The sequence below is a fragment of the Ictalurus furcatus genome, chromosome 1 (genome assembly GCF_023375685.1).
Source record: "Ictalurus furcatus strain D&B chromosome 1, Billie_1.0, whole genome shotgun sequence".
In the NCBI taxonomy this organism is placed as follows: domain Eukaryota; kingdom Metazoa; phylum Chordata; class Actinopteri; order Siluriformes; family Ictaluridae; genus Ictalurus; species Ictalurus furcatus.
Window position 1 is genome coordinate 15,028,441 of NC_071255.1, and position 23,196 is coordinate 15,051,636.

General features: G+C 41.5%; 1 protein-coding gene across 3 annotated transcripts in view; it reads left to right on the forward strand.

Moving 5' to 3' along the window:
• LOC128609578 (DENN domain-containing protein 4B-like) overlaps positions 1-21,542 on the forward strand; it is a 35,516-nt gene extending 13,974 nt beyond the window's left edge. Inside the window, exons 1-29 of one of the 3 annotated variants that reach the window (XM_053628137.1) lie at positions 1,903-2,092; positions 3,737-4,051; positions 4,389-4,641; positions 4,990-5,059; positions 5,317-5,486; positions 5,707-5,948; positions 6,217-6,283; positions 6,766-6,824; positions 6,987-7,131; positions 7,329-7,504; positions 7,726-7,826; positions 7,962-8,177; positions 9,194-9,339; positions 9,581-9,714; positions 9,811-9,925; positions 10,235-10,441; positions 11,377-11,505; positions 12,587-12,731; positions 12,818-12,958; positions 13,578-13,800; positions 13,916-14,192; positions 14,347-14,451; positions 14,792-14,967; positions 15,851-16,013; positions 16,106-16,345; positions 16,457-16,556; positions 17,494-17,659; positions 17,959-18,017; positions 18,118-21,542. In XM_053628137.1, coding sequence (XP_053484112.1) covers positions 3,756-4,051; positions 4,389-4,641; positions 4,990-5,059; positions 5,317-5,486; positions 5,707-5,948; positions 6,217-6,283; positions 6,766-6,824; positions 6,987-7,131; positions 7,329-7,504; positions 7,726-7,826; positions 7,962-8,177; positions 9,194-9,339; positions 9,581-9,714; positions 9,811-9,925; positions 10,235-10,441; positions 11,377-11,505; positions 12,587-12,731; positions 12,818-12,958; positions 13,578-13,800; positions 13,916-14,192; positions 14,347-14,451; positions 14,792-14,967; positions 15,851-16,013; positions 16,106-16,345; positions 16,457-16,556; positions 17,494-17,659; positions 17,959-18,017; positions 18,118-18,263 — 4,467 coding nt within the window. In that variant the 5' untranslated portion in view covers positions 1,903-2,092; positions 3,737-3,755 and the 3' untranslated portion in view covers positions 18,264-21,542. Of the gene's footprint in view, positions 1-1,902; positions 2,093-3,736; positions 4,052-4,388; positions 4,642-4,989; positions 5,060-5,316; positions 5,487-5,706; positions 5,949-6,216; positions 6,284-6,765; positions 6,825-6,986; positions 7,132-7,328; positions 7,505-7,725; positions 7,827-7,961; positions 8,178-9,193; positions 9,340-9,580; positions 9,715-9,810; positions 9,926-10,234; positions 10,442-11,376; positions 11,506-12,586; positions 12,732-12,817; positions 12,959-13,577; positions 13,801-13,915; positions 14,193-14,346; positions 14,452-14,791; positions 14,968-15,850; positions 16,014-16,105; positions 16,346-16,456; positions 16,557-17,493; positions 17,660-17,958; positions 18,018-18,117 lie in introns of those variants that run through there. The other 2 variants (XM_053628146.1, XM_053628129.1) reach the window with 2 other exon arrangements.
• The last annotated feature ends 1,654 nt before the right edge of the window (positions 21,543-23,196 follow it).

The following is a 23,196-nucleotide window of genomic DNA, read 5'->3' on the forward strand; positions in this document are numbered from 1 at the left end:
CTGATTTCGAGGCCGGGGAAATACACTAAGCAAAGCCTGAAGGCATACAGAAGCCTTGATGCTTGTTCCTACTTCAAGGCAGGAGTTGTTGGAGAAATTAAAGTGACAAGAACACAAATAAACTCTCTGGTTGTATTTACCAATATTTTTATTTTATTCTATAATTTTATCTGGTAAACCGTAAGCTAGTTAGTTCTAGTTTGTTTGTCACCAACACTGCTTCCTTACTAACGTTATATATTTGTGAAGGTAAAAACACAGTCAGAGAATGAATGAGCCCCCCCATTATTCCTCAGTGCAAATAGGCAGCGTTTAAAAAGAAACATGTAGCAAATTATTCATTATTGTACAACCTGAACACCACATGCCAAAAGAACTTCTGCTTATACTGCTCCACTTAGTAAAAAAGGACTGAGTGGTTTTTTGCCACTCTGTAAAAAGGTAGCTCCAAATTCTTGTTGAATCTGTTAGCACAGTTGATCTCACAACAGCTTTTTCCCATTTTAGATGCATTTATTCTGTTTTTTCGCGGAATTCACACTGTACATTAATACTGCCGCTCAGTCTTTTTGCCACTCAGTGGGCGTGACTGTGGCGAGTTCCGGTTACCATGACGTCACGTGCATACCCTCTGTTAGTGGTATGATATGGACAAATAAGTCATAATTCATGGGCGTACTATGGCTTAGTGGTTAGCATGTGTGTTCGCACCTCCAGGAGTACGGGGTTCAAATCTCGCCTCCGCCCTGTGTGCATGGAACATGTTCTCCTCGTGCTTCTGAGTACTCTGGTTTCCTCCCACAGTCCAAAGACATGCATTATAGGCTGATTTGACATTTCCAGGATGTCTGTCTGTGAATGGGTGTGCGATTGTGCCCTGTTGATGTGTTGGCACCCGATCCAGGGTGATACTATACCATGAGAATGTACTGTACCTTTTTTTAAATTTTATATATATATATATATATATATATATATATATATATATATATATATATATATATATATATATATATATATATAAAAAGTAGCATATAAAAAGTAGATGCTAAAAGGTATACATACAATCTGAGCCAAAAAGTAACACTCCAAATAGCAAATAAAAATAGAGACATACAAAATGATTAAAACCACATAAATAACACAACAAAATTTGTCAGTGATAGTTTTTATTTCACCTCTAGAGGCTGCTCTTGTACTGTATAATGACAGCGGACTCTTCATAGCCGCTCCCGCAAAAAAACTATCGGTGTGAACTTTTGCCGATAACCGATAGTTCCAGCAAATGGTTATCAGTGCCGATCAGTCAGTCGACCTCTAATAAGCTGCACAGAAAATTGATGGATGTAAGGCATCATTGCTTACTTTTTCATAGGTAGTATTGAAATTAAATTATAATACAGTGTTTAAATTCCAAATTGTTATTAACTCCCTTAGACTTGTCATTTTTGTGTTGATGGCTTTAACACGAAGTAGGAGCTGCAATACACCTCTCTTGTGTGACCTTTTCTGAGGTTAAACAGCCAGCTTTGCCCCCACATATCATGGTAACGTGTTAGGTTTCAGACGAAACACCTTGAGCAGTTTTTAACCGATCTTTTCAGACTATAGGAAAGAGGATGTTGGCTTGACTGATGCTGAGTCTCACAGTCATTTTGTATCCACAACAGGTGTGTCTCCACAGACACATGCTTTTCTACCACTGCTCTCACATGGACCTCTGATTCACACAGTACTAATTGAATGTCACGCACCATGTGTTTTATCTTTCACTAGTGCTTCTAAGATTTAATCTAGAAATATTTTCTCTTCTGCTGTCTTAGAAATCATACATCTCTCTCTGCGTGTGTTTGTATCTCTGTGTGTGTGTGTTTTATAGAGTGCATGTGTCACTAGGAAGCAGGTTAGCACATGCACTTCCTGTGTGAATTAAACCTTGCATGTTTAACCTTGTGGTGTGCTATGTGAAAGTACTCTGTAGTGAGCCTTTGTTTCTTAGTATCATGGCTTAGCTTGGTGAACAGAACTGTTTTATTGACGTCCTACTATTGACGAGCTACGCTCATATCCACAGATCAGTGCCTTTGTGCTGGTAAGTAATAATGACTGTGTTATTTTGTGTAAACATTAGTGAAGGGGTGGCAAATAGAGGTTATGTGGCTAAATAACAGGATATATGGATGGAGTGAAGGAAGAGTGCTGGGTGAACTTTAGGCCAGCCGGCAGCCATCTGTCAGAAAGAGAGTGGAACAAGGATTAAAAAAGAGCTGATGATGAAGCCATGAGTAGACGTGCCGAAAGCAAATTATGTAATCGGGTTCTTACTGTTATACTGATAACTGTAACAGTATTTTAAACTCTGTATGTTATGCACGTTGCTTTTATAGCAGCCATAGCATTTTGAAATAAACACTTGCATGCAGCCCTGAGATGTGTGGTACTGTAATAGAGCAGGGATAGTAGGGACTCAGTGGTGAAGGATCTGGGCTACTGATGAGAAGGTTTTTCATTCAAATCCCAGCACCACCAAGCTGCCTCAGGGTCCCTGAGCAGGCTGCTTAACTCTGTCTGCTTTAGGAATGCTGTACTATGCCTGACCCTGCGTTGTGTCTCCAGCACCTCGAAAAGAAATGACCCTTTGACTCAAAAATGTATTACATTTGGTATTGTTACAACCTGGAATTGAAGTGGATATTGGATATTTACAATATGATTTACACAATATGTCTAACTTTTAATAGGTACATTTGGTTTCCTAAGTATTCACCCCCTGTGGCAATACTTGGTAGAACCCTCTTTGCCTGCAACTCTTCTAGGATCTGTCTGTGTCAGCTCTGCACGTCAGGATTCTGCTGTCTTTGCCCAGATTTGTTCACGTTCCATCAAGTTGGAAGGTGGCATTGTGTGAACAGCATCTATCGAGTCTTGTTTGTCATTGTCCTGTTGGAAGGTAAACCTCCTGCCCAGTCTCAAGTTTCTGCAGACTGGAAGAGATTGATTGTCCTGAATTTGAGCCACCTTGTCGTCGAATCCAGCCATTTTCCCAGTCCCTGGTGATGGAAAAACATCTACACAACATGATGCTACCAGCACCATGCTTCACTGTGGAGATGGTGTTCTGAGGGTGATGAGTATTGTTGGAAGGATAAACTCTGCATCCTTCCAAGGACAGATGTATTTATATTGAGATAATATGACACTTTCATTGCACACAGGTGAACCCTGTTGAATGAATTAAGTGACATCTGATGGAACATTCACACAGTAATTGATATGGATACACACATTCACATTTGCCATGCGTTTCTCCTTAAATAGAATGTGACACATAATAATGGATTTGGTAGAATTTACATTTCAACACTACATTACACTCGCATCTTCTCTCTGTTTATGCCTGTTTTTTTGGAGAGTCTGCTAATAACTGACTACATCCCATACTGTGGCATTCATTTGACAAAGAATTTTGCCCTCAGATCACTCCTCCATTCTAAATCACTCCAGTATCTCATGTTCTTTATATGTTTGTTTCATGTCTCACGCTTCCTGTTGTTGGTTCTATGTGCTAATGTTTTGAATCAGCTGGATCAAAGGTTTTCAGCATGTTTTAGGATATTTATTGCTGTTAATTCATTTCCATTAAATTCCCACATAAAAGTGCATGTTTGAACAGGGATTACATCTTTTCCCTCTCTCTCTCTCCCTCTCTCTCTCTCTCTCTCTCTCTCTCTCTCAGTGGTGGGTAGATCGGCGGTATGACCGAGGAGAAATGTCCTCAGTTGGTGGATTACTTTGTGGTGGCGGGGCTGGCGGGTGACTCGGCTCCACCAGACGAGGAATGTCAGCAGAGAGGTGGCCGTGGCATGGAGCCCATCAGCGACCTGGCTGTGATCGCCCGTGGCCTTGGAGAAGAGGTGCCCGAGGGCTTCACATGCATCGAGAAGACATTGGGGGGCCATCCAGCGGAGCTCAGTGCCGGCCTCATCAACAACCCACACATGTTCCTCTGCTACCGACGCAGCCATGACAAACCGCCCATTGTGGAGCTCGGGTAGGAAATGTCCCCCCCCACCCTCATACACACACTCACTAGCTTCTCACTCTGCTAAAGAAGAGCTACAACATTCTTAATCTGTATCACAAACTCAGCCTTGATCCATCAGATAACACGGTTCTCAATTTGCTCTATAGCATTCTCAATCCACTGTTGTGTAACAGCATTCTCTCACTATATAGTTGCTTATAATCCACCAGTGAGCAAATGTTTAGGCTGCTCAAGATTGTGTGAGTGATGGCTTGAGACACTGTGTCTGTGGGGATTGTGGATTTGCAGAATTTTTTAGAACTTACAAACGTAAATGTATAGTCATTTTTCTCTCATGTCCCAGTGTGCTGTATGATGGGAAAGAGGCAGTGAAGCAGGGTTGGCATGTGATCGAGACAACACCGTACAGCCGCTGTGCCAGTCTGAGCTCAGGAGGGCCTGCCACCCATAAGACGTTCCTCATGTTCCGGCGCGCCCCTGACTCACAGGCCCTAAACACACTGGGGGTGACCGATATCTCATTACTCATGCCCAGCAAGGGAGAAGTGGCACCACACACCTTTTGCAAAGTGGACAAAAACCTGAACACTGGCATGGTACAGTTTCTCCCTGTCCATCATACAGCTAATTTCTCATTCAGATTTTTCTTAGACTGTGCACTTTGCCTTTTTTATTGCTCACATATTGTATTATTTTGTTCAGCACATCGTTTGTGTAGTGCTTCTACAATATGTTTTTCTTTTCTTTTCTTTTTCTTTTCCTCGTCCCTACCATCAAGCTTCTTTTCTGTGTTTATGTTTTATGTGGTTTTGGCTTTCCTGTTTTTGAATAAGATTTGAATATCTGTCTTTGGATAACAATTGACTCTGTGTGTGTGTGTGTGTGTGTGTGTGGGGGGGGGGGGGGGGTTTGCGCTCATGTGTTTGTTTTTGTATGTTATACAGTGGGGCCCAGCGCTGTACCTGTGCTATAAGCGGGCTGTGGTGAAAGCCAACGCCCTGGTGTATGAAGCAGGTGAGTGACACTTTTTTTTTTTTTGTCCCTGTCTCATGTGGTTATGGCTTTAACCAATCCATGTGCAAGCTCCAAGGTTTAAGGTCAGCTGCAGGTAGAGGGAAGTGTAATAGAAGGAAACAAGACTATATTAGAGCCCTTCTCAGGAATGGTTGTCATTTCGGTCAATTGACCTCTTTTTGGTGGCTTTTAACATCAGTAGCTGGTTCTCCTTAAACACTGTATTGTGTTTGTGTATGTGTGTGTGTGACTTTCAGGGCTGATCAGCCGCTACCCTGAGGAGGATCTTGAGTCGTTTGCGTTGCCAGACTCAGTCCCTGTCTTCTGTCTGCCCATGGGTGTCACTGTAGAGAGCTGGCCACTGAATACCAAGTACCAACTCCCTGTCTTCTCCACCTTTGTCCTCACCAGCGCAAGTGGAGATAAGGTCAGCTACTCCACCTCTGCCTGAAGGTTCTCTCACCTGTTCCTCTAACTCTTGCTGTCTTGATTGCAATATCCTTTATGACCTGCTGTGTTTTTTTTCGACTGATCTTATCTACTTTGATTTTACCAAGAAGATCTGTTCTGCTGTGGAGTAATCTGATCTCTGCTTCTTTCACCTGGCCTGATTTAGTGTCTCCTTTTTTTTTTCCTCTCTCTCTTAGGTGTATGGAGCTGCTATCCAGTTCTACGAGGCATACCCAAGGGAGGCTCTCTCTGAAAGGCAGCGGGTGCGGCTCGGGCTGGTCAGTGTTGTGGACCGCCGACCCATCACTAACCGCATGGTGCAGGTGAAGAAGAGCGTGTGTGTGCTCTCCCACTGGCCGTTCTTCACCGTCTTCCAGAAGTTTCTCACCTTCATCTATCGCTACTCCATCTCTGGACCTCATGTGCTGCCCATTGAGAAGTGAGTCTAACAGTACATATTATGAGTGCTAATGCACTGTGTGTTTGCCCTGTTTATTGCCAAGACTGCTTCGATTAGATTTTAGGCTCAAACAGACTTTCGTTTTTATTAGTGTGAGCATAATGTGTATAAAATTACAAGCCGTTTTTTCTGCGTGTGTCATGCAGTTGCTCTATACTAAGAATACAGGAATTCTGATCAGTGTTTTCATTTTTGAGGTTTATGTCCAGCAGAGCTCTAATAGAAGCGGACAATGGTCTCTTTACAGGCATATCTCGAGTTTCTTGCACAACGTGCCCTTCCCTTCACCACAGCGACCACGCATTCTGGTACAGGTGAGTCTAATGCACTGCATAACTGGAGGGGTTGCAGTAGAACTATGACCGGAACGCCAATAAATGACAAATAAGACCTGCATAGGGCTGTCAATGCTTTTGATACTTTTTCTGTGTTTCTGAGTTGCGTGTGCATATATCACTAACTACCTCACTACCTCCACAGGAGTTTGATGGTATCACTGCTTAAAGACCGCACAGTCACGTTACAGGGTAAAAGAGGGTTCTATGATGCCTCAGTGTAATCATTAGAAGATTAGGTCAATTATTTGTGATCCCAGCAAATACAAATCCTGATGCAATCAGAATCATTTGCCTGTTTGCTTCAATTCACATAATGTTTGATTCTCCAATTGATGAGCAAGGAATAATTTGAAGCATGGGTGAAGATGGTATTGTGTTGATGAAGCAGCAGATGGAGTTAACAGTGGTGCAATGCAGCCATATATTTTTTTTAATTGATTGATTTATTTATTTTTCAGCTCTCTCCATACGACAACCTACTACTTTGTCAGCCAGTGTCCTCCCCCTTACCACTGAGGTAAACCTGGTCCTCCTGTTTCAGCTATTTTGGGGATTGTTCATCTTTGGTCTGTGTTCAGTTTTTAGACATGTAGATGCCAGTCCAGTTTTGTTTCATTAAGTTCTGCATTGACAACACCGTTCTGCTTTGAAATCCTAAATGTGTGCTGTCTGCCTGCAGTGGTGCCAGCTTTGTGAAACTCTTGCAGAATCTGGGACCGGAGAACGCATGTACCCTGCTGTTGGCTGTTCTTACTGAGCACAAGCTGCTGCTACATTCCCTCCGGCCAGATGTGCTGACCTCCGTCAGTGAAGCCCTGGTGTCGGTCAGGATCTTCCCTTTATGCCCACTATCTATCACTCTGTCTGTGTGCTTGGTTTGATAATAGTGACACAATATATGCTGAAATAAGACCAATTTATTAACTGGTGCGATCAGCCGGTGCTATGTGCAGGTTTTTCTTTGTTTGATTTCCGATTAGCAAATTAATTGATTGAATGAATCTCTCCACCCCTCTTTTAGATGACGTTTCCATTGCGTTGGCCCTGTCCGTACATCCCACTGTGCCCGCTACGGTGTGCAGATGTGCTGTGCGCCCCAATGCCCTTCATCGTGGGCGTTCACTCCAGCTATTTTGACCTGTACGACCCACCTTCAGATGTGGTGTGTGTTGATCTTGACACCAACACTATTTTCCAGTGAGTCCGTTTGCCTGTTGTCCTAGCAACCGATTACACAATAGTCCGGTGTGCTCAATGCTGGAAATGTTTGACTCTAGTGTAGCATAATGAAACAGAAATAGCACCGCTATCATTGTTGCTTCTTCTGAAAATATAAAGTAATTCTAAAACAGCAGTTCGTTTTTTTATCACTGTGGACAACAGCGACAAACTAAATGAAAACCGATCAAATCTTTCAGATCAGAAGACAAGAAACCCTTGTCGTGGAAATCTTTACCCAGGAAACATGGAAAAATCCTGCTCAGCTCACTCACCCACCTGCACAAAACTTTGGAGAAAAGTAAGTATGAAAAAATATAGTACTTTTAAATCTGTTCCACCTGTCAATATAAATTATACCAGAAAGTAAAAGGAGAGCTGGACAGATTTAGTCACTTCTGAAAAAGATTGAAACTATTCCTTCTTTTCTCTCTAGGCTGTACCCCCGGTCATGAAGAGGCAACCCTAGAGTTCTTGCTGACAGATTACGACCTGATCTATGGGCGTCAAAAGCAGTTGGAGCTGGAGATCCAGGAGGCCTTCCTGCGCTTTATGAGCTGCCTCCTCAGAGGCTATCGCTCCTACCTCCTGCCCATCACCCAGGCTCCCTCAGACAGAACCACTGACTGCAGCTCCCTCTTCAATTTGCAGGGTGTGCTCCTGACTTACTCAAACTCAATTAAATGCTAATAATCTCTTGATGAGTTAGTAGCTGATCTGCTGACTTGTAGCTAAATTGTACTGTCATAGAGTCAGGGCTGGTAGCCCGCTGTTAATTTCAATGATGTGAATGATTCAATATAAACATATAAATATAAATACCTCTATAATATATAATAACATTACACTTATTTTGTGTCTCCTCCAAACAATATGCTTTCTTGAGTGGTACAGTAAAAGTCCATAGTGGCTCGAGAATCTGCATAAATGACCGCTAAAACACTTTACAAATATTACATATCTCTCTATATAACTGCTGACCAATGTTCTGTTTGTAATACACATGTAGGCTAACATAACTGTGCATATAATTCTTAGCAAGCTATGGTAGTGAAAATAAATGAAAATGAATAAGTGCGTTCAAAATAGATTGAACCTGGATCATTTCAGGTACACGCACACAGCTTTATTTATATGAAATTTTCTACTATCGCTTCTGTTAAAATTTTCGGCTCCATTAAGACTCCTTTAACTTATCTGAGGTGGTCTGATCGGTCCTGTGAAGTGTTCCCATTGTCTGCAGCTTGTAGGTATTATGGCCAATCAGGAAAGTCAACATTGCGCAACCACGCACAGAGCATTCCCTCTACACTTATACGCAGGAATCACGTTTATGTGCGGAACTTACTTTTTAAAAAAAAAAGTCTATAATATTTTGTCAATAAAAATAGAGAGATTTTGGTCAAGTTTTTGTTTTTTAAACTACATTTTAGACTCGTCTTTTTTGTTCAACAATATTGCATGCTGATATAGTCACAGTTAGTGTTTAATGACGTTGTTGTAGTCTCGTCATTGGCTCGTCTCGGTCACGGAAAAAGGTCATCAATGAACATTTTTCGTCATAGTTTTTGTTAACGAAATTAACACTCCTGGCTAGGATGAAAGCGCCGGCATGGAACGAGTCTGCCACACTAATCAGAATTTTTTTTATGTTTCTGTTCCTCTCAGGGTTTCTAAAGTCTCGAGATCGGACACAGCAGAAGTTTTATTCCCTCCTCACCAAGACTCAGTTATTCACGCAGTTTATAGAGGAGTGCTCCTTCGTCAGCGACAGACACGCATGCCTTGAATTCTTTGATGAGTGTGTTCAGAAGGTCTGTATGATACTTTTTGTATTTTGTAACTGAAAATACTTTTACTATTTAGTAAAAAGAAAGTCCCCACCCCCCATAAAGTACATGATTTAAGCAGTCTCACACTAGCCATGTTTCTATCCAAATATCTATATCATATAATAATTCTTGGATGGAAATATATCTTGTATCTCTCTCTCTCTCACCCCCACACTCACTGTTTCTCAATTTTCTCTCCTCTCTCATGTTCTCTTCCGTGTAGGTGGATGTGGAGAAGCCAGAGGAGGTGAGGCTGATAGATCTTGATGAGACGCACAGTGGAGAGCACACAGTGTTTATAATGCCACCAGAGGAGCCTCAAGAACCTGATGGCTCTGAATGCCCTGCACCCTACAGGTTAGCCCTGACACACAATCTAGTTGTTCTTCATGTGCACTTACAGCATATTGTAGTATGTTCAGTTATTTAACTTGTGTATGTGCATTGATTTAGCTATGAGACATTTCCTGTTCTGCATCCTGAGTTGTTTGACCGGCCTCTGGATCAGCTCCGTACCACAGCGAAGGGAAGTGCCCCCAACAGCCCCGCCCCTCGCCGCACCAAACAGGTACACTTTACCCAATGAATCCAAAGATGTAGACACCTGATTAAACATTGTTTCATTATCTTCCCTCTCTGCTGGCTCATTTGCATAATAGAAAATGAATATATGTTTCTGCTTGTGTGCTGATTTTACCTTTGATGCATAAAGTTCAGTTAAATCTACACAAATTATCTTTGGGCATTTATTCATGCATGTTTTTTTTCCTTTCTGATGGACTCTGCTTGTGTGTGTACTTTAATGTCTTTTATGTGGAGGATGATAACAATATGTGTTGTGTGGGTGTAATCTATTTCTGTTTGTTCTGTTCTGCAGGAGATCAAGCTGGCACAGAAATTTGCGCAGAAGTACTCGGCTGTACCAGACATGTGGTCCAAGTGCCTACTGGGCCACTGTTATGGTCTGTGGTTCATCTACCTGCCCACATTTGTCCGGGCTGAGAGCACCAAGGTGCGGGCACTGCAGACTGCCTATGAGGTGCTCAAGCACATGGAGACACGGAAGGTTGTGCTGCCTGACGAGGTGAGACCTCATACCAACCACGGACACATAACATGAGTGTGACAAAGCCCTTTTACATGACTCCAGAGTACACAACTTCCCTTTACCCCCCCCAGTTCTCGAGATGAGCAATGTCAATGCTGTCTCCTTAATTAATTAAGTGTCATATTTATGTTTTTTATACTGTCCTTAGATACCATTCTGTAGTATTTTGGAATGTATTTACAGCCCAAAGCATATATTTCAGGCTGACATATTGTGGTTACATCAAACTGTTGGTCATGCTGGACTTAATATTCACATGAGCCCAAGTCCAAGGTCAGAATCACTCATAACTGAGACACACCTACGTTTTACTCAGCTTCCACCCTGGGTGTGCAGCCCTCTCATTCTGAATAGTGCTCAAGTCTGTAGGTACGTCTGAGGTCTAAATACTAATGTGCAAAATTTCAGTATTAAATCCTCACTGCACATTTAACTCAACTGTGACTATGGCCCTATTTTAGTCAACCACAAAATCTACTGATTTAGAGTTTACTTTGCAAATGTATTTGAGGAATTTATAATAGCAGTCTGTAAAAATATGCTTTGCCTAAACATCTGTTGACACCCCAGCAACTACCCCTAGGCTTCCATTATTAATGAGGTTTAAGTAACTGGGTTTTTTTCCCCCGTCTCATTCTCAGCACAGAAATTTGGTCCATGCTAGTCATGCTACATTTAACGTTGATGTATATTATAAACTAGAGTTGGCCGACTGATTATTTCTTTACAAATATGCTCTTGGTCATTTCACCGTTTCGTCTTGTAACAGGTATAGAGAAGCCATTTTTGAACAAAATAATTTCTGTAAGCATCCAATGATTTAACCTTGGGACTATGGAGTGTGGTAAGTTGTTATTTAAAAAAGTCAGTTAATTTCACTGACGGTATGCAGCATTCTGTGTGTGTTGCAGGTGTGCTACAGGATCCTAATGCAGCTGTGTGGGCAGTACGGGCAACCTGTGCTTGCTGTCAGGGTCCTGCTGGAGATGAAGAAAGCAGGAATCACTCCTAACGCCATCACGTACGGGTACTACAATAAGGTTAGTCCTCCAAAAAAGCAAGGATACCACTGACATGCCAGTGACCTGTATCTTTGTAACTGGATTGGTATTTACCCAATCCAGTACCCCTAAATTTTACCACTCTGTAGCATTTACGTTTGGTCGATGCCCTTATCCAGAACAACTTATAGAAGTGCTTTGAAGTTTCAATAAATACATCCTGATACTGGTTCACTAGGTCACAGACTAAGAAAACCATCAGTCTAAAAACTCTGTTAGGGAGGTAATATAGTGAGAAAAGCACACAGACAACACCCTTTTTTAAAGTGCTAATTTAAGTAGTTTAGGAAGCGGTAGGTCTTAAGATGTTGTTTGAAGATCGCCAGTGACTCAGATGTTCGGATATCTGGAGGAAGTTAATTTCACCACTCAAGTGCCCGAACAGAGAAGGGTCTTGATGCATACCTTCCTTGTACTCTGAGAGATGGTGGGACCAGTCGAGCGGTTCTAGAGGATCAGAGGGAGCGTGGTGCAGTGCAGGGTGTGATAAGTGCTTTGTGCTATGTGGGTGCTGGTCCGTTTTTGGTTTTGTAGGCAAGCGTCAGTGTTTTAAATCTGATGCGGGCAGCTTCAAGGAAGCCAGTAGAAGGAGCGTAGCAGTGGGGTGGTGTGGGAGAATTTAGGAAGGTCGAAAACAAGTCATGCAGCTGCCTTCTGCATCAGTTGCTGAGGTCGCATGGTGCTCAGAGGTAAACCTGCTAGAAGCGAGTTGCAGTAGTCCAGTCATGAAATGACAAGTGACTGAACTAGCACTGTATCGATAGTAATGGGCGAATCCTTCTGATGTTCTAAAGGAGAAATCGACATGAGCGTGTCAGATTAGCACCACAAGGTTGCTTGCAGTAACCGAACGGGAGATTATAGAGTTGTCCAGGGAGATCGCAAGTTCCTGACATGGGGATGAATCACCTGGGATGAACAGCAGTTCAGTTTTGCTGAGATTACGTTTCAGCTGATGAGCTACAATGTGAGTGTCTGTGGGAAGGAAGGAGAGGATGAGTTGAGTGTCATCTGCATAGCAGTAGTATGAAAACCCACAGTTCTTCACCTTTCTTTGCAGGCTGTGCTGGAGAGCAAGTGGCCATCCACCAACCAAGGAGGTCGCCTTCGATGGGCCAAGCTTCGCAACGTTCTTTTGGCTGTGGCACAGTTCAGGCAACCAATCAAACACAGGCAAAAGAGCAACTCTATTAGCTCAACACAAGGTTTGTGTGCTTTGAACAGTTTAGCCCAACTAAATGTAGGGTAGCTGTGCTCATAACTGAGCTTCTAATTATTTTTTGTGTTGTAGGTAACTCCAACTATAATCTTCACCCGCACTCCACTCTTAAACGCCAGACCAGCTGGAGCGGTTTGAGTGAAAGTTCAAGCCACGAATCGCTGACTGGTCCCATCACTAAGAGCAACAGTCTAAGCAGTATGCGACCCAACAGTAAGTGACAGGCAAATGTTTATTACTTTCTAGATACTTAGTAGTATTATTAGTATGACTGCTTCCTGTTCAGTTTCACAGAAGGATACAGATTGCTACATATACAACTGTTCTGTAAATTTGAGATATCCAACAGAAATGATGCACTCTGGATACACTTTGCGCTCATGCACATGGAAGTAATCTATATGAATTCAAAATCCATTTAATTTTCTATCAATTCAGAGTCTGACAAAATCACCAGAACCACACTACATATAAAACTAGCTTTCATGATTTTATCTTGACTGCCAGAGATTTAGACAAACATGGCTGCAAAAATAGTTTGAAATTGATATTGCTATGCTGTGTGGGTTGCAATATGCCCTTAGCAAATCACTAAACTGTGTAAAGTTTGCTGTGAATTTTAACCTCTGATGCTTTTGATGAGCATTATGTGGGTGTTATTTTAAACCAAGACATGCCAGTCACTGATATGTGTAATATGCATGAAAGAAAAACATTTTTTTTATGTGAGCAGAATATTTGCTTAATAAATAATACAGGCAAAATGCATTTACACTATCTTTCGCTATCGGGCTAATCTAATTAAATCGATGTGATTTACATTTTCCCATAGAATCCATGTTAGTTAGGAAAGCAATGTTACAAAACAAAAGCACTGATGACCCCGCCTCCCGCAAACCTCCCATTAGTCCTCGGGATATGGTTACACCCTCCCCAGTTCCCCCTGATGACTTTGTTAGAGTGCGACGGAGTGAAGTCTGCTTATCCACCTTTTACAAAGAGTGTGAAGAGCCAGATACAGACTGCAGGTGCCAGCCAACCGAGAGAGATGGCAGGTATATGCAGATCAAGAGATAATTTTAACTATAAACAGTTAAGATAATAGTCATAGTTTTGTAATCTATGTAGATTACGGGGGTTTATTTCCTCATTGGTTTCTTCATCCACCAGACCTGCAGAGCAGCGAGAAACGCTGAATCGCAAGGCAGTAGATGAGAACTCCAATAACGTGTTGTCCCCGAATCGTGGACTGGCAGGTAAACTGCAGCAGCTTCTCACACCCACGCGTCACCGGAACTCATCACGCCGCGCAGCCAGCGTGGACGAACGACGGCCTGCCGCTAATGGGCCGTCACGCAAATCATCTGAACAGAGACAGTCTCGCAAATCACAGGTGGCCGAGACACTGCTGAAAGCCAGAGAGCGACTATACAATGCCACCTCAGAGGTCAGAAATAGCCTGACTCCATTTGTAAAATCACAGTAGAAAAATATCAGTGCAAAATAACATTCCAGTTCATAGGCTCCTCAAGAAGTTTTAGGGACTTAGTAACACAAGCAGGTAGAGGTACTGACTGTCATTTGCCTTTGCTGTTTTCCAGAGCTCCTTGTCTGTAGGTAGTGACATTGACCTGTCAGACCCTCCAATTTCTGGTTTTTCACTCAGGAAGTCATGGGATTCGACACAGGAAGGGGCGGGGCTTGAGGTAATTTCACAGAGGAGAAAAACCCAAGGTTTTATGCAGAACTTCCCTCTTTTCTTCTCCCTTTCTTTTATACTTGGTTTCCTTGTGAAATGTCTGACTCATATCCTGATCTGACATAACCACAACTGTCACCAGTTAAGTAGCAGTCACCATGTTTTCATGGTTCATACAAAAACACTTTACCATTAAAAGACATATTTGAATAGAAGAAAATGTTCAAATTGTCATACAATTCTAAACAATGAAAATGATTAATGATCACTGTTGTGCTTTATGGTGTTATGGTGGTTTGTGAAAATAGGGGACATAAAGATATAAAGCTGTCATTTTTTTTGCGCAGGTGTCGATGTCGAGCTGTACTCTCTGCCGGAGCTGTAACTCGCTGGTGTATGATGAGGAGATCATGGCAGGCTGGACATCTGATGACTCCAATCTTAACTCCAGCTGCCCATTTTGTTCAGCAACCTTCGTACCACTGCTTAATGCAGAGATTTGTGAGCTTGGGCCTGTCAGCAGGTAACACATCCTGAGCATAGCAGCTCTGTTTTAGAAATTGTGTTGCTTCTTAATTCAAAATGTGATGACTGTATCCATAGAGACTGAAATGTCAGAAATAAACAAGCAGAACAACATTTATTTTTCAGTTGTTACGTAAACAGTGTTATGGTTGTCAGACTGAACAGATTTTGCTTCATGGCTTTGCTTTGGTCATTTACATGAACTTTTAATTTTTTTTATTAATTTCATTTTGATTCCACCTCAGTTGTATTGAGCAGCAACGTTTTTCCTCCAAATCAATTAGCATCCTCTGTGTGAATTATGGGATTGCTTGATAACGAGGACATTCTCCAGTACTCGCTGCATAGTATGAAAAGTACAGATTTAATCACTTTTTTCAAAACCATTTCACAACAGTTGGTTTCGATACCATAAAGCTGAAGGTGTGTGTATGTGTGTGTGTGTATATATATATATATATATATATATATATATATATATATATATATATATATATATACACAGATATATACAGTTTTAGAATTTCACAATTGTTGTACTGAAACGTTTGTAATAAGTTTAATTTATATAGCGCCTTTCCAGAGTTCAAGGATGCTTTACAATAGCAATACAATGAAACATAAACAATGAACAATCATGGACAAACACAAAATGTGAAAAACACAGTACAGATAGTATAGTCACTGATAAAGATGTATAGCAACAGATTAGGACCGATAACATTGAGAAAATAGATAAGTTTTAAGTTGGGATTTGAATTCGGGGTTGGATGTGATGCTGCGAAGATTCAGTTTATACACTGAATCTCTCTCTCTTTTTTTTTTTGTGTGTGTTTTTTTTGTCTGTATATGTATGTGGCCATATTCATTTCACATGAAAGCAGTCAGTATCACAATAACCAGAACATGGAGGATCAGGTGGAGAGTGCAGTGAGGCCCCCTAGTGGACATGATGGCTTTCTGCAACATCTGTATAACGGTGAGACAGAGCATGACTCCAGTTCAGAGACCAGCACATACTCCGAGAGCAGCTGTAATACTCTAGTAAGAATGCTTTATCGGCTCTTTTCAAATTTTCTGTTTCAGCAAGTGTATTGCAATTGATTGACGCTGTGCAATTTCTCGTGTGTGTTTAGAGCTCGCGTTTGGGTGGCTCCCCTCAGGTGACAGTGGCGTACTTGACCCCTCTGGTCTTGCGTAAGGAACTGGAAAGTCTTTTGGAGAACGAGGGAGAGAGCGTTCTCTCTCAGGTCCAATTACTGGACAGCCACTCCATCCTCTTCTGGAATCTGGTGTGGTACTTCACTCGCCTTGGCCTCCCCAGCAATCTGCTGCAACTGGTGCGGGCCTCTCCACTAGCGTCACAGATTTCACAGGTACCAGGGAACCGTACACATACTCCTACACTGGATATTACACAGATGTTAGGTAACATGAAAATTCACAAAGTAGATCTGGTTGTGTAACATTGGTGTGGTGTGTTCTAGAGCCCTGAGAATACTTCAGTAAGGGTGAGGTTACTGTGGGACACTTTGGTGCCTGATACGGATTACTGGCCTCCTCTCTATGTCCTCTGGAGAATACACAGTAAGAAGAATCGCATTCATGAAGAATGCATACTGAACTTCAACAATTTCATTTTCCAACAGATCTGCATATCTTTTAAGCTCCAAGTAAATGTTGTTAACAGTAACATTTTTAAAAATCTGAATTCGCAGTTGTTTATCACCAAATTGACTAATCTTGGGGCCCAATTTTTTTTATCATGACACGAACCCAAAAATAAAGCATACTGTTACAGTGTTTGTGCATGTAGGTGTGACAAATATATCTGAGACTGTTTTTGGTATCCTTGCAAAGAGTAGCTTAAGTGTAAAACAGAGTTGGGACCAACTGAATTCATTTTAGGAGGTATGGTTATGTGTGCTGATGTGATATCCAGTTAAATATCAGTGTCCCGCAAGAGCTCATTTGGACACATTTTGGTAGTGATATTGAATTTGATTTCACTTGTAGAATTTATATCTATATTTCAGTGATTTAGAAAGAATTGGCTGACTGGGACAACTGCATTTTTTTCTGCATGTCTGATCATGCTCTTTTTTCACTCTCTAGATACATAGCAGTTGTATTAGCAAATATTCATCTTTTTGTGAAAACTGAACAGGAAGCAATTCAGTATGTTGTATTTAGGCAAAGTATCCTATTTTTATTGAAGTGTGGCATCATAAATAGTATACAGTCACAAAACTGGGTTCTATAAAATGGGACAGGATTTATGAGGAAAATGGCATTTTGCCATTGTGTCTGTGCTGAGGGGGTGCTTAGCAGACAGTAACATGAACAGGATTTTGAGCCACAGCACCAGCAGATTACAAACGTTACAGTCGTCATTGCACCACACCACTTGCATCAATGCAGGAATGTTCATTTGCAAACAGGAAGATACTCATATTATCCTTAAAGGTTCCTGTGTCTAAAATAGAGCCCTAAGCCTTACTTTAAAACCTTAATGTTTTGCTAGGTGGAGTGCCGATGCGTAACTACGCATGGCGCAGACACAACCACCCCTTCACTCTGAGCTTTCTGGAGGAAGTACTGCGCTGTGTCGGTATGAATGAGGTACACAAGGCCATCACGTTCTTCCTGGACACTATCGCCAAGCAGCAAGGCACTCCCCGGATACAGAGGTGAGGATGTAATGCTGTTTGATGTGAGCAAATATTGAGATCATAGTATGCTGTATGATAACAGCTAGAAAATTAACCCAGTGAATTAACCCAGTAATTAACCCAGTAACATCAGTGCACGGCCATCAGTCATGAAAGAAAATGATCAACACACTATGCTTTAGAATAACAATAGGCCAGATAAAATTGAGGAGATTGAGGGAGATTTAGGAGATAACTTTGGATATGGACTTTAAAGTTGTCTGTAACAAATTCAAACACATGACACACTCTCACTAACTTGGCTTTCCTGTTTGTAGGAGTTTGTACAGGGAATTTCTGTTTCTTACTTTGGCTGCTATGGGCAAAAACCATGTTGGTAAGTAGACTAATATCAACAACTGAGAACAGTCATGCCACCAAGTCAATTAAAATAATATCAACTTCGGTCACATTGATTATGTCTCCCTGCACTCCAGCTGCTTTTGACAAGAGGTACAAGGCTGCCTACGCCAGGCTGAGTAGTTCCCTGGGCCATGAGGAGCTGAGGAGGAAGAGAGCTCAGCCACCCAGCCCCAAAGCCGTGGACTGTAGACGCTGTTTCCTAGTGCCCCTGGACTGCTGAGGGTCGACACTCACGCTCCACAGCTCAGACACTCTCTCTCTCTCTCTCTCTCTCTCTCTCTCGCTGTCTCTCTCTCTGTCTCTCTCTCTCTCTCTCTCTCTCTCTCTCTCTCTCTCACTCTCTCTATGGCTGCCTCCTGCAATTATCCCTCCAAAGTCAGCCCTAATTGGGCCTTTAGTTAAAGTCTCACACATCTATATATATAACAGTCAGTGGACCGTTGTTCTGAAGCCCTACTTCTCCTGTCGCTCTGCAGCGTTAGGCACGCTGTACTTATGATAGAACTCATTGGGCGAGATAACTATTCTCTTTGGCCAAGAATGAGTTATTTTGTTTTCAGTTTCCTCATTTAATTTTATCGTGTCTGAACAGATCTTTGTATTTGTCCTACAGCAGAAATGTAGACATTCACTGCTGGGCTGAGTCTTCTCTTTGCCAAGTAAACCAGACATTGCCATCATGCTTCAGTGGCAGTCTGATCTATCTGTCAGTCTGATGAGCAGATCGTTATCATACCAGCATCACAATATATACCATTTGTTTTACAGACAAGGCCTCCTCATCCCATTACGCTTTAAGAGTGCACCTTCTGTAATCCTGCCTCTCTGTATGTGTGTGTGTGTGTGTGTGTGTGTGTGTGAGAGAGAGAGAGATTGTAGCTTACCAGACCAGCCTCCATTTGAAAACCCTTTAAGTTCCGCTCTCTTATAACCTCTCTCTATGTTGGGTCTTATTGACTTCTGTTACTTGTGGTTAGCTGTGCCTCTAGCGATTAGGCTGTGAGAGAGGAACTCTCAGTGCATGAGGTCCACCACAACACTGGGATGAATCTTCAGACTGATGGCCACTGAAGCGGAGGAAAGACTCCAAATGGGAGCTACAGTGTGGTACGGACTGAGTCTGTGATGTGGAGGGCATACGGCTCTTCATCTGAAAACAGGAGCACAGAGCTGATTGGTATAACAGGCAACCCAAAAAAAAGCACTGAAGACTGAACACCTGGGTACAATGCAGTGGAGTGGTGTGAATAATGTATATGAACATTAGGACCGGTGCCCTGCAAAAGACTCGTAACCAAAAGACTGTTTAATTGGAATTTACCTCCTTTTTTGTTTTGTTTTGTTATTGTGTTTTACTTGTTTGCAGTCTGATTTTATTGTTTTAAATATACGGTATGTGTGTATGAGCCTTGCTGATGTGTGTGTGTTCAGCTTTCAGTCATCCAGATGTTTATTGAACAAACAAAAAAAGCCTTACATTTCCATTTTCCCATGTTTAAAATTAACCCTACCTTGCCTATAAACCCTAAACCATGAGACGCTATACAACACGGAAAAACACTCCTATCAACAGCAGTTATCCAGCCAGAAACACACAGAGTTGACTCCACTTCCTGGACCTTTGTTTCGGCTCCGCCCAGGTAGTCCACCTCAAGGGATAATGGTAAATGTATACCAGGTGGGGCTGTGGTTTAGCGGGATGGTGGTGTATGGGGGATGTGCTAAAGTTGTGACATGCCAGTCATTAAACCCATAATACATACTCAAAACCCCACCCCCTGGCTACAAACTCCTGCCAAACTACATCCAAACCTACATTATGCTTAATGCTGTACTTTTGCTGGACCACTGAACAGCTGTGTGTGTATGTGTGTGTGTATGTATGTGTGTGTATGTATGTGTGTGTATGTGTGTATGTGTGTGTGTGTATGTGTGTGTGTGTATGTGTGTGTGTGTATGTGTGTATGTGTGTGTGTATGTGTGTGTGTATGTGTGTGTGTGTATGTGTGTGTGTGTATGTGTGTGTGTGTATGTGTGTGTGTGTATGTGTGTGTGTGTATGTGTGTGTGTGTATGTGTGTGTGTGTATGTATGTGTGTATGTATGTGTGTGTGTATGTGTGTGTGTATGTGTGTGTGTATGTGTGTGTGTGTGTGTGTGTGTTAGTGCTTCTTCAGCCCTTTCTGCCTTTTGTGAAATGTTTTTAGTTGCCTCCGAGAGGCACATACACACCTAGCTCAGCCCCCTAGCACTGTGTTGTATTCTGCAGTAAGAAATGCATCTCACTAAGCTGCATACTCGCACAACTGCCAAGTAACAGAGTCACACACATTGACCTTAAATCCATACAGCACAGTCAGACTAAACTACAGCTCATTTCGTATCAGCAGGACTTTTGCAATGCTAAACTGATTCTATGATCACTCCTAACGTTGACACCGAGTTTAAATGAGAATGAATCATCCTCCCTGATGGCCTTATAACAACAGCTTATTTCACTCTGGGAGTAAGTTTTGGAGGGGTGTCATGGTGTCAGTGCTTCTCTCTGCATATAAAAGTTCATTTCATCTCCACTACTGATTTGAAAGCAGTTGGTTGATGTAAGGTTTCAAATACATTTTCAAATGTTTCAAACATGTGTTTAGGCAATAGATGAGTGCCAAGGTGGTCTGAATTCTCCTCCATCACTGTGGCTTCTGATCATTCAGCAATATTAATAGGAGCATCCTTTGATAAGCTGTTTTAATGCCATCCTGTATTACAAAGTTCAGCCTTATAATGTGACAATGGCCTTCAAATTTTCATTTACCTCCTCGCGCTTAATTAACGCTTCTGTTTTGTGTCTGTTCTCTTTATTTCTTTAAGCCGTCCGTGGTGTCATTTACAAGTCACTTTTATGTGTCATGTATGTTTAAAGTGGTGAAGTGCATATATGTTTCTGTGTGGAGCAAGTCACCTTATAACAAAGAGAGATAGAGTTTGCAAATGAGTCATTACATGTTCCTCTGAATATTTGGAAAAACAGGGCTGGAAAGCTGTGATTTAATAGAACTATAATCATTTCAGTATAGAAAGGTCATAATGGTAGGAATATGCTGTGTAATGTTTAGTCTTAGGACAGAAATCTGCACTGACATTATTGTTAGTAATTAGCTAGAGGTTAAAAAGGGGGGGAGTCAAAAATATGTTCCTGTTCAGGAATGAAGTCCTCTTTCTTGCCAATTTGTTGTGCCGTGTTGTATAATGATGACCAGCAGGGGACAGCATGCCAAAGGGAGTTTTACTGGAAAGGTTTGCAATGATTTCACTGTATTTTAATGCATCTGACTGCAACAAGAGGAAATCTGTGTTGAGACAGTTTTTATTTTTTAAAATTAAATGGAAAAACAAGATCGCAGAGCTATATTTAAGATGTATTGTGTTTGCTGTAGTAATTTATATAGATGTGAGTTCTGTCGTGAATTTCTTTTTTTTAATGTTTAAAAAACAAACAAACTCATGGTTGTGTTTTGTTTGATTTTGGTAATGGTGGATTGGTTTGGCCATGGTGTAACAGCATCCCAAATGTGACCTGACAACATTAAAATCCCTCATTCATTAATGTAAACATTCATGTTTACCACTAATTAGATTTATCTTTGCAGCCAACAGATTTATAAAGTGGGTGTATATAGAAATATCAGGAAAATTCACCATCAATAAACAGGGACTTGAGCCATAAATGAAATGGCTATGAAACATGAACTGGATTCGAAACCAGAAGAGCACAGCAGAATGAAGCTTATCTTAATATTTAGGAGACCATCTTCTAAATCCTCTACTAAACGTGTGTGTGTGTGTATGTATATGTGTGTGTGTGTATATATATATATATATAATATATATATTATAGTGCTCTCTGCAAATATTGGCAACCTTGGTAAGTATGAGCAAAGAAGGCTGTGAAAATTGTCTTTATTGTTTAACCTTTTGATCTTTTGTTTAAAAAAAAAAATTCACAAAAATACTCTACTCATTGTTATCAAACAAACATAACACAGGTTTATCCAAAAAAAAGCAAAATAGGTGTGCAAGAATTATTGGCCCCCTTTTAGTCAATACTTTGTGCTACCTCCCTTTGCCAAGATAACATTATCTTAGACGCACTAGCGTCTAAGATAACATTAGACGCACTAGCGTCTTCTCCTATAATGCCTGATAAGGTTGAAGAATACGTGGCAAGGGATCTGAGACCATTCCTCCATACAGAATCTCTCCAGATCCTTCAAATTTCAAGGTCCACGCTGGTGGACTCTCCTCTTCAGTTCACCCCACAGGTTTTCTATGGGTTTTGAGTCTGGGGACTGGGATGGCCATGGCAGGACCTTGATTTTGTGGTCAGTAAACCAGTTTTCTGTTGATTTTGATGTATGTTTTGGTTCACTGTTCTGTTGGAAGATCCAACCACGGCCCATTTTAAGCTTTCTGGCAGAGGCAGTCAGGATTTAATTTAATATCTGTTCATATTTGTCCATGATGCCATGTATCCTAATAAAATGTCCAGGTCATCTGGGAGAAAAACAGCCCCAAAATATTAAAGAGCCCCAACCATATTTAACCATGGGCATGAGGTACTTTTCCATATGGCTACCTCTCTGTGTGCACCAAAATTACCTCTGGTGTTTATTGCCAAAATTTTGCTTTATTTTGGTTACATCTGACCATAGAACCCGATCCCATTTGAAGTTCCAGTAGTGTCTGGCAAACTGAAGACGCTTGAATTTGTTTTTGGAGTATGAGTGTAGAGTAGAGGCTTTTTCTTGAAACCCTTCCAAACAACTTGTGGTGATGTAGGTGACCGGATTGTAGTTTTGGAGACTTTCTGACCCCAAGATGCAACTAACTTCTGCAATTCTCCAGCTGTGATCCTTGGAGATTTGTCCACACAGTGCGTTGTCCACTTCCCATTTTGTGAAGCTCAACAACCTTTTGCTGCACATCACAGCTATATTCCTTGGTCTTACCCATTGTTATGAATGATTAAGGGAATTTGGTGTATGTGTTACCTCATATTTCTACCCCTGTGAAACAGGAAGTCATGGTTGAACAATTTCCTGTTCCTAGTTCCCATTAAGTTAAATATTAATGGGAATATACTTCAAATATTTTTCTCAT